The following is an 11,190-nucleotide window of genomic DNA, read 5'->3' on the forward strand; positions in this document are numbered from 1 at the left end:
CATATAGTTCTCCACTAGCACTTGGAATCTGACAGTCTGTACCACATAAATACCTATGAGAGCTCTTGGTAGCTCCTATCTCTCCATCAGGTTTGCAGGGGCAGAAAGATGCTTTTCGAATATTATCTTGAATTCTATGGAGCATATGTCCTCTCTATATTCCAGTCACTTTGATCTTAATGGGACACAGAAGATAGAAGAAGGGTCTTAAGATGCTATCTCAAAATCCTGGGTAATGGGACTTCCCTGGTGGTCCAATGGCTAAAACTCCAAGCTCCTAAGGCAGAGGGCTCAGGTTCGATCCCTGGTCAGGGAACTAGATCCCGCATGCCGCAACTAAGAGTTCACATGCTGCAACTAAAGATCATGTGTGCCACGACTAAGACCTGGCATGGCCAAATAAATACATAAATCTAAAAAAAAAAAATCTTGGGTGAGGAGCTCATTTCCTCATAACCTCTCATGGAGTAGAAATTAATTATTTGGGATCCCAGAGATGGGGAACTCAGCAGGAAGTACTTCTGTGGGTCGGAATGGGAGGGAATTGGAATAAGCAATGACCTGGGAGAAAAATGACTCCTCCCTGGACAGGCGATGTGGCCTCCAGGATGACGTCACTATTCTCACAGAGACACTGAAGGCCAAGTGTAATTTTCTGGGCTTGCCACATCTGGAGTGTGTCTTATTCCTCTTTGCTCTGGCTGATTAGATTTTATTTTCTCTAAGGAATCCAAATGACTTATAAGAGAATACTGTCTGGGAAGACAGCGCAAGAACCAGCATTCACCTTCTGTTTAGAACAGGCTGAATGGAAATAAGAATAGAGACGATTACCCTCATTAGTCTAAGATGAAGGTCAGTTGTCAGGCCTATAGTGCAGGTCTGCTAAGGTCCAATGGGTGAAAAACCGAAAAGGGAAGAATCTCACTGTCGAGCTGACCAATCACTTTTTAAAGAAATGCAGTATTCTTTTGTGTTTCTTTTGTAAGAGCCTGAACAGAAAGAAGGCGTCATACTGTTAAAGAATTTTGTGGGCCCTATGTTCCAAAATAACTTTGCTAAGTGTTTAGTTGTGCCTCCATTCAAAGAAAGAGAAAAAAAAATCTGGCTTAGTTTTTATATCTGCCCCTGCAGTTTGTATAACCCATATAAAATAAAAATCTATATGTTACAAAATAGGATTTTTAATATATATATTTTCCTTTTGTAAAATTATACGTATTTAAATACACTTGATATGTTACTATAGGTAAATTAGAAATTTTTTTCTAATACTATGAAAAAGGCAAGAGTTTTTTTTTAAATTGTCAACATATATTTTATATTTACTTTATCCTTTTCACTGTACCCCAGAGAACCTTTTATGATTCAGGGGCAATTTGGCACTATTCAATCCTACTACTCTGACTTGAAAATAAAGTTTGATTTGCACGCTATCAAAGTAAGGGAAATATTTATAACAATTATAAGCTTTTCCTCATTGATTAGAATACAGCCTTTTGTCACTAATTATTACAGAGGTGTTCTAAACTTAAACGATTTTTAAAAGGAATAATGTTTGTTAGTTTTTGATTTTTAAACTGTACTCTACTCTGACACCACAATATAGAAATAGATTTACTTTGGAACAAACTACAAATACATTTACATGGTTTGTGACAACTTAATTGTCTACCTAGAGAATTGAAACAGCTTAGTGAGCTAGGTTATTATAAATCTTGTCCAAGGCGTTCTATTTCTTCAATCAGGAAGTCAATGTCTTGGTGAGTTGCTGCGGGGTTTGAGATGACCATGCGGAAGAAGTTGACCTTGTCGCCCAAGGGCTGGTAGCTCACCATCGTGGTCCCATGCTCCATCATCCTGGCTTTAATCACAGGAGCCACCTGTGGGAGAGATGAGACCACTGCGATGACTGCTTCTCCCAGGGATTCTTCCTATTATCAAAGAATCCAGTGCCAAGTAGCATTTTGAGTCTTTAACTAAACAACCAGAACCATACCTGTTTTCCCTTAAAGGAACTGCTCACACTTTTTATGAAAACAGAGGGCTAGAACAGTTTAATACATCCAAGATCTCAAAGGTGCTGAAAGGAATAATCAGTGGTGGGCTATCAGGAGCTTGACATCTTATCTTTGACTTTCTAATTAGTATTTTGTGACAACAGGAAGAATCTGATGGTGGTTCCAAGCATAAAAAGTTTAGCAATACATTTGGGGGACTTTTTAATCCTTCAGTAAATATAAAAACATTGGAAGTAAGACAAAATTCAGAGACTGGATGCCACTATCAAGTGATGTGTGAAAATAAGCAGATTTTTGAGATCTTAAAGCAATTTTCATTCTTGACATCCTAAAGCTTCCTAGTTTGAAAAAACACTTTTTGTTTTATATTAGAGTATAGCCTATTAACAATGTTGTGATAGTTTAAGATGGACAGCAAAGGGACTCAGCCATACGGATACATATATCCATTCTCCCCAAAACTTCCCTTCCATCCAGGCTGCCACATAACATTGAGTAGAGTTCTCTGTGCTATACAGTTGTTGATTATCCATTTTAAATACAGCAGTGTGTACCTGTCCATTCCAAACTCCCTAACTATTCTATCCCCCATCTTTCCCCCTGGCAACCACAGGTTCTTTCTCTAAGTCTGTGAGTCTGTATCTGTTTTGTAAATAAGTTCATTTGTATAATTTCATTTTAGATTCCTCAGTTCATAAGATGATTTGAAATATATTTCCTAATAGTGATGAAGAATCAGCTGAGGCAAAAAGCTGCACCCAGAAGGATTTAACATTATGGAGTTGAATCACAGACAAGATTTCACCACATTTATGCCCGATGGATAATTACAGCCCTTGGTCCTCTATTGTGTATGAAATTAAGATAAAATGTGAGCGAGTGAAGTCACTCAGTTGTGTCCGACTCTTTGCAACCCCATGGACTGTAGCTCACCAGGCTCCTCCATCCATGGAATTTTCTGGGCAAGAATACTGGAGTGGGTTGCGATTTCCTTCTCCAGGGGATCTAAATGCTTTAGTTCAGCACAAACGCCTTTTTGTCACCAGTTCTGAGGACTCAGCTCCCAGTGCTCACCCAAATGAATCTGCAACTCTGACAAGACCTCCCTATTCCATATCCCTTGGCTGTACTGCACATATTTTTATCCCTTCACATCGTCCTCAGTCTCACCATGTCACATGTGTTCTCTTTGCTTAGAATCCCTTCTCTTCCAGTTTGCATCCTGCAAAGACTCCAAGTCCTACACCCATGAGGAAGCCTTTGCTGACTTCTGTCATCCACTAGCACATTTTCTCTAAGTTGTAAGTACATGATCCTTCCACAGAGTCTGTCTATATTCTAATTCCTATCATCCCCTCACTTACGTGAAAATGTACTTCATCTTTGTACCCAACTGTAAGCTCCTGGAGGGCAAGGGTGGGGTCTTTCACCTCCTTTGTCAGCACAGCACTGTTTGCACATGGAGGGCTCCCTGAGTCCTTACTAACTGTAAAGAGTGTCATAAGAGGAACACCTCCCAGGATGAGGCATACATTTTAAATTATGTCCAGCTATATGCAGGACCTGTCCACATATTTGTAAATAAAACATTGATCTTTTCGGTTCATGGCTGCAAATACGTAACCAGGGACGTAGATATCAGGGAAGCTTTGGGCTTATGCCAGATCTTTATGGTCAGCAACTCAGTTCAGTATGGGAACCACGCCCTCTATCACAGTTGTATTTGTCTTACATGAAGGATAGATTCATGTGACTTTTGAATATCAACACTTACGTGACCACTGGTTTGCAATGAGGTTTTAATCCTCACAGTACTCAATGTGAACCACCAACATGGCTCCTCAAGAGGATCAGCAGCAGTTTTGTTTTCTACCCATTTCTGAGGCCTGGAGTCTCTTCCACATTGTAATTGAGCACCAATTTCTCTTGGCAGATCAGCAATTTCAGCAGATTCCTGCTGAGTTGTGAAGCCGGGAAAGGTATGACCTAGTGCTTATGTTCAGCCCTCATAAACATGCTCCCAGAACACAGAGGCAGTTGAGTTGTTAAAAGTCTGGACAGACGAGTTCTGTGTGTCCTGGCTCAGCAGGAAGCCACAGAGGGCAGGGAACCTGTGACCATGGCTGAAGATAGATGTTCCCTAAAGACATGCACATCTGTCAAGGATGATGAGGACACAACAGGCCCATTATACAGGCTGAGGTCCAGATCAGAGGAGCGTGAGTCCTTACCTTGGAGAGGCGGCTCAGTCTCTCTTCATTGTTGTCCAGGACTCGCAAGCTTGGAGGTACGTACCAGAAGCAGACGTTGGTGTGCTGAGGCTATGAAGAGGAAAGTAAAATTCATGCTCAGCTCAAACAGGCAAGTTTGAACATTTCAAGAATTTGAAAATTCGAAATTTCCAAATTTGAAAATTCCAAATTTCAAATCTGTTCTGCAGCTTCTAGATACAATCCTACTTTTAAACCTCTAATCACCTTTGAACTGCCTGACTTTCACACCATTATACAATATTTGTGTGTGTGAGAGAGACAGTTGGATTTATACTTCCATTCTAAATGGTTACCCCCTCCCCACTGCTTCTCCTTTGTCATGGTCTCACTTACTTGGACAGTACATTCTTAACTTCAAAAAATATCACTGAGAAGAGTTGGAATGGGGACTTCCCTGGTGGTCCAGTTAGGGGACTAGATCCCATATGCTGCAACTAAGACCTGGTGCAGCCAAATAAATACATAAATAAAATATTTTTAAAAACCACAAAGAGTTAGAATGGACTAAACTTTGGGGGGGGGGGCACTGTAGAAATCAGAATACATACCTTTCCATCAAACACCATTTCATAACCTTCTCGGTTTTTGATGATATTGTATAAATACTCCGCCAGCTCCAAACACTTATCAATATGTGCTTCAAACCCGGTGGTCCCCTACGTGAGAGAAGAAGAGAGCTTAGCAGTCACACTGAGGAAGGTGGGCGAGCTCTCAGGTGAGATGGGGGGATGCATCTCTCTGGACACTGGTGGTCTTTCGGGCCCTTTGGCCTCTGCTCTGCACCAGCACTTTGCTTACACGAGACCATGTGTCTAGAGGCTTTTCTGACAATTATTCCTTCTTTCATGCTGTCCACATCAGAGGCCCCTGTTCCCTTTCATGTCATCACAGCTCTCCACAGCAGAATCCTTTTCTTTCAGAGCCTCTATTCCCCAGGCAATTATTTTGATTACTCGAGGGGAAATTTTACAACTGCCACTCAGAGGAGTAATTATGGAAGTCATTAATGACAGGAGGGCTGGCTATTCTTTTCCTGCAGATAAAAAGCATCATCAGAGACCGCCCCTCCCCCTCCAGGATGTCTGCTGAGTCCCTACCCATCCGGTGAATTTGCCATTTCCAGATCCCACTTTTGTTCACCAATGTACCCCCATTATAGAACAAATAGGGTAGGTGCTCAATGAATATGTGCTGGACAAAAGAATCACTGACTCTTGAGAGGCACACAGATGCTCTATTACCCTGTCATTTTGCAAAGCTTATTAGATTTCCCCTTTGGGGATAAATGGGGCTTCCCTGGTGGCTCAGGTGGTAAAGAATCTGCCTGCAATGAGGGAGGCCCAGATTTGATCCCAGAGTCGGGAAGATCCCCTGGAGAAGGGAATGGTTACCCACTTCAGTATTCTTGCCTGAAAAATTCCCTGGACAGAGGAGCCTGGTGGGCTATAGTCCGTGGGGTCTCAAAGAGTCGGACATGACTGAGCGACTAACACTTGGGGATAAATGACTCCTATGTCTGTAATGGGTGAACATTATCACAGAGGCCTTTTACTTTCCAGCTGTTGGAAGCCTAGGATCTGGACTTATGAAAAACAACACAACAGCCTTAGACTACAATGATTTCACTGACAATGAAACACCAGGGCAGCAGTCCCCAAAATTTTTGGCACCAAGAACTGGTTTTGTGAAAGACAATTTTCCACAGACCAGGGGTGGGGAGAAGGCTTCAGGATGATTCAGGCACACTGCATTTACTGTGCACTTTATTTCTGTTATTATTACATCAGCTCCACCTCAGATCATCAGGTGTCAGATCCTGGAGGCTGGGGACTCCAACACCAGGGAATTACTTTTCACACGGCTTTACTCCTAATTCCACTGGTATGTGTGGAGTTCTACAGGAAAGCTTAGAGAAACAGCGAATGCTCGTCCCAGGAACTCTGAGAACAGACCTACCAGTGATTAATCCAACCTGGAATCCAGAGGAAGTAATAACGGAGATAAGATGGGCCCACTTTCCCATTAACACACGGTCTCATCATCTCATCTAAAAGGGGGATCTAGCAGAACGATGACTTGTAGCATCGGAAACACATTTTTAAGAGTAAGCTGCATTAAAGAGAGCTGATGGGTTCAGAAATCCATTTCTTTAGGGACTGCCACCCTTGCTGACTGATTCCTGTGACTCCAAGTGTCCACCTGATGCCTGGACATCCAGGCCATCACCCATGCGCTCAAAGAGTCTGTGGGTGCCAAAGATTTACCATTGGTTTGGACCAAGCTGGCAGTTTGCATCCAGTTGGGATGTACGTTAAGTAAGAGGGAGGGGAGTTTACTGTTAGCCAAACTGTATCCTTGGGACCAGGCTAGCATTGGATTTCAACTTGCAGGGACCTGATCCAGGATCTGTTCAGGACCAATATGACTCTGACCCTGTCCAGCCATATGACCTTGGCTAACTTTTCTGGTCACATGGGAATGATGGTGCCTGTACTATTTCCCACACAGAGACATAGCGAGGTGAATGAATGCTCTGAAAATGAGTGTGAGCAAGGTGAAATGAACGCTCTGAAGATGAGTGTGATTGTACCATAAAGGGAGTGAGGTTACCAAAGACAGGATGGGAGTTCTCTAGCCCTGCTAGTCTGGGACTCCACTCTGGCTAAGCTCAGGAGTAATCCATCTGCCCCCTCGAGATGAAGGCTGACACATCAGGGGACTCTGATGTGCCTGTATAAGTCTGGGGTTCCTCCTTTCAAATGGCATATTCATGAGATTAAGATCCATATTTTATTTTCAAGGTTTTGTAGGTTTTTAGGAGATTCTCTGAAATTCATTCTATTAATATCAAATGCTTGTTGAATCATTACAGACCACACAGCTCTTCCTGTGAGAACGATAAAGGCATCTACAAAGCCTTATCAGGCAATGCCTCTCCATGACCCGAATCACTGGGAAAGAAGCTAAAAGCTCAGACGACCACTTCTGGGTGGACAGCAGGTTCCCAGTTTCAGGGCTACGCTGAAGGAGGTTCAGGAGAAAGATGTTTTTCCTTATCCCTCATCCTTACACACTCATAACGGGTTTGGATGGACCCACTCAGGCCCTCTTACTTCTCATCTGAATGGTAACATCCTAATTCTTCTTCAGTCAATTGAGATGCTCCACTAGCTCAGCGTATGCCCTCCAGCCCCTGCCTGACCATCTTCCTGGGATGTCCTTTCTACCAGCCCTGCTGGTCGAGGTCTTACTTATCCTATCCATCCTGTTCACAAGCAATCTCAAAGGTCAGTTCTTGATAAATTATTCTTGGCTTTCAAATGAGGACTGAGCTCTCCATTCTTTAACTCTTCAAGGTGTGTCTGTGTTTCTTTTATAACCAGTTGTGTTCTATTTTTTTTAATGTTTATTGGAGTATGTACTATGCTGTGCTTAGTCACTCAGTCGTGTCCAGCTTTGCAACCCCATGAGGCTCCTCTGACCACGGGGATTCTGTAGGCAGGAATACTGGAGGGGGTTGCCATGCCTTCCTCCAGGGGATCTTCCCAACCCAGGGATTGAACCCAGGTCTCCCGCATTGCAGGCAGATTCTTTACCATCTGAGCCACCAGGGAAGCCCTTATTGGCGTTTAGTTGATTTATAATGCTGTGTTAATTTCAGGTGTTCAGCAAAGTGACTCAGTTGTGTGTTGCTGTTTAGTTGCTAAGTTGTGTCAGATTCTTTTGCGACTCCATGAACTGTAGCCCACCAGGCTCCTCTGTTATTGGGATTTCCCAGGCCAGAATACTGGAATGGGTAGCCATTCCCTCCTCCAGGGGATCTTCTTGACTGAAAGATTGAATCCAGGTCTTCCGAAGTGGCAGGCAGATTCTTCACCACAGAGTCATTGGTTATACATATACATATATCCACTTTCATTTTTAAGATTCTTTTCCTATATAGGCCGTTACAGAGAATTGAGCACTGGGCTGTACAGTAGGTTCTTATTAGTTGTCTATTTTATATATAATAGTATGTCAATCCCCATCTCCCAATTGGTGTTCTGTCTTTTATGATGGTCATTGGTGAATTTCTCTTTCCTGCCTGGAAACTGTAGCCCCTGATCTCATTCAGCAACAGATGCTCAGTAGCCACTTATGAAAAAAATTAATATTTTAGAGAGAAAGGGAACATTCACTCACTCAGTAAGGAGGGCCAGACATCCATTTCCCTGTAATAGTTTCTCCTGGTTTCTTTTTTCCCTCAGCCATTTGCCAGTCCCATGGTTATCTACACTTTCATTATGGAGGTCAATCAGAAAACTATAAGAAAATCTGCCAATCTGCATAATCACATACAAACATCAAGATTTACAGTAAAAATTCAGCAGTTACATATTAAGCCATCACTGGAGGCCTAAAAAAAGGGACTCCTTTTAAGATTTTTTTTCTTTTTTTCTATCTACACAGAGTTTTAACAGAGGTAATCTGTCAAGATGAAAAATAAGTTCTAGGATTCTCTAATAAAATAAAAGGTTTACCCAATAAGAACAGAGTTGAGGACAGACACAGTGTCTTTGCCAGTGAAAAGCTTACAAATCATGTCACCATCCAGAGTACCTTCTAGCATTCCACATCAGGAGGCTCATTTTTTTTTTTTTTTGGCATTAATTTGCTCCAATCAAGTTGTCTTGGATTTAATACGACAGTTGTCTTCAGTGCATTTAGCTCCATTTGTTATTAACAGGTGAAAGAATAGGAATTTATACTTAGATTACTATTTTCCCATGGTTTATCTTACTAAGGAGAAAATGTGGATTCACTAGAACATTGTCTTCTCCAGGTGTATCGGATAACAGAGGGTTTGCAGATTAATGTCACATTCCTTCTCTTCCTCTTCATTATTGTTTTTGCAAATGCAAAACAGAATGACATGGTCGACTCTCATGGTTCTTCTTAGGGAGAGTGACTTCTCCTGCCCTGCCTGGCGTTATGACAGTTAGGCGTATCAGAGGGTGCTTACCCTTGATCTGGGTTGTAGGACTGTGATTATTACTTTAATAGCTATTATTATTTCCTTTTTTTTAAAAAAAAAAATGCAACTTTAAGTTGAAAACCAAATGGATGCTTTTGTCATTTAGATGTCTAGATACTTAGGGCTTTGTGTAAGGAATTAAAAAAATAGGTGCCCCTGTCCTCTAAGTAATTCAAGTTCTTTTTTGAAGTTCTTTACGATAGTCTCTTTCTGTATTTTACACAGAAACAATATGTTGACTTTCATTAATTATAAAGAGTTATCCACATGTCTTCATTTCTGTTCACATCTTACACATGAATGTTAGAAAATGAATTATTCCTTTACACAAAGATGATGTACAAGAACTAATGAAACTATTTTAAATTCTGGATGATGATAATAAACTAATTTTCAATGCAAAACATGTGTCTGTAAGTTACAAAGCCACTGTGACTTCTCTCTCTGTCTCTCTTTTTATCCCCTCTTCTGGTGCCTGTATCTCAGCCCTTTAGAAACTGGACCCTCTGTCTTTATTTCAAGCTCCACTGGTCCTGCTCTTGAGTTCACACCTGATATCTTCCACGTGATTTCTCTGAGAACCAGCCGGCTGCACCAAGCTGGCAGGGAGGCTTCCGATGGAAAAGCAGCAGCAGGATCCGATGAACCATGTCAGATACATTTTTGTGTAAATATAGCTAATGATCATCATCTTAATAAAAACACCAGGGGAACAAGAGACAAAAAGAGGGACACTGAACAATGTTTAGAGACCAAGCTTTCCTCAACTTCCTAGCTGATGTTTACCTCTGTCATTGTATCATTTCCACCAATCAAGGAAATGAAACGCTTGCTCATTTGAAAACAGCCTGAGAGTACACCAATAAGTCTACATTCTTGATGGATTTATTATTGCCAAATGAAAGTGTCATTGCCAACAGAGTGAGTCTCGACTTGGGCAGTGGGGACCAGATACCTGTCCTTGTCAGGCGCTCAACTTTCAAAAGAGGAAGGAGTCCCCTGCCCAGCTCAAGGGCTTTGAGCCCACTCATCACACACCTTTATAAGGCAATAAGTCACCCTGTGCCTCACTCCAGATGGCTGTCTTGTACTTAGCAATACTTAAAGAAAACTCAATCAGGCCAAATAACATGATGGAGGTTTGCTGGAAGACCATGTAGTCCAGCCACCCCAGAAACCACCTAAGAATTTTTGTGCATTAAGCAAGACCATCTTTCTAGTTAAACTGCCTTTTTCCAGGATGGGTTTAAAGAGGATTCCATACAATATTAAGTTGGTCAAAAAGTTAGTTTCAATTTTTCCATCAGATGTTATAGAAAAGCCTGAATGAACATTTTGGCCAACTCAATAGATGTCGACTGTTTCACTCCTAAGTCCCCTCTTTTTCTTATTAGCCATCCGCCTATTTGAACTGTTTAAGGAAATTCAGTTTGCTTAAACACCAGCATATGGACTAAGTACTGTGGACCTGGTCCATAGCTCTTTCTATAGACCTGACGAAGGAGCCATTCTGTGGTCCCATCCAGCTGACCAAGTCATTTGCTTGTTTCTATGGGGCTGACCCATTCACCTCTTTGTGTAGGATACTTAGAAATCTAAGAGCCGGATGTCCCTGGGGGTCCAGTGGTTAAGAATCCACCTGCTAATCCACAGGACACAGGTCCTATCCATGGTCAGGGAAGATCCCACATGCCTCAGGGCAACTAAGCCTGTGTGCAATGTGGCTACTGAAGTCTATGAGCCCTAGAGCCCATGCTCTGCAATAAGAGAAGCCATCACAATGAGAAGGCTGTGCGCTGCAACTAGAGAATAGTCCCTGCTCACTGCAGCTAGAGAATAGTCCCTGCTCACTGCAGCTAGAGAATAGTCCCTGCTCACTGCA

The 11,190-nt window shown here is 42.1% G+C and overlaps 1 protein-coding gene across 1 annotated transcript in view; it reads right to left on the reverse strand.

The window, feature by feature from the left end:
- Positions 1–359: 359 nt before the first annotated feature.
- Positions 360–11,190, reverse strand: part of GAD2 (glutamate decarboxylase 2) — a 62,773-nt gene continuing 51,942 nt past the window's right edge. The window contains exons 14-16 of the mRNA XM_040248563.1: positions 4,843–4,950; positions 4,253–4,342; positions 360–1,883 (exon numbers count right to left, since the gene is read on the reverse strand). Coding sequence (XP_040104497.1) covers positions 1,710–1,883; positions 4,253–4,342; positions 4,843–4,950 — 372 coding nt within the window. The 3' untranslated portion in view covers positions 360–1,709. The remainder of the gene's footprint in view (positions 1,884–4,252; positions 4,343–4,842; positions 4,951–11,190) is intronic.

The sequence above is a fragment of the Oryx dammah genome, unplaced genomic scaffold (genome assembly GCF_014754425.2).
Source record: "Oryx dammah isolate SB20612 unplaced genomic scaffold, SCBI_Odam_1.1 HiC_scaffold_10, whole genome shotgun sequence".
NCBI lineage: Eukaryota > Metazoa > Chordata > Mammalia > Artiodactyla > Bovidae > Oryx > Oryx dammah.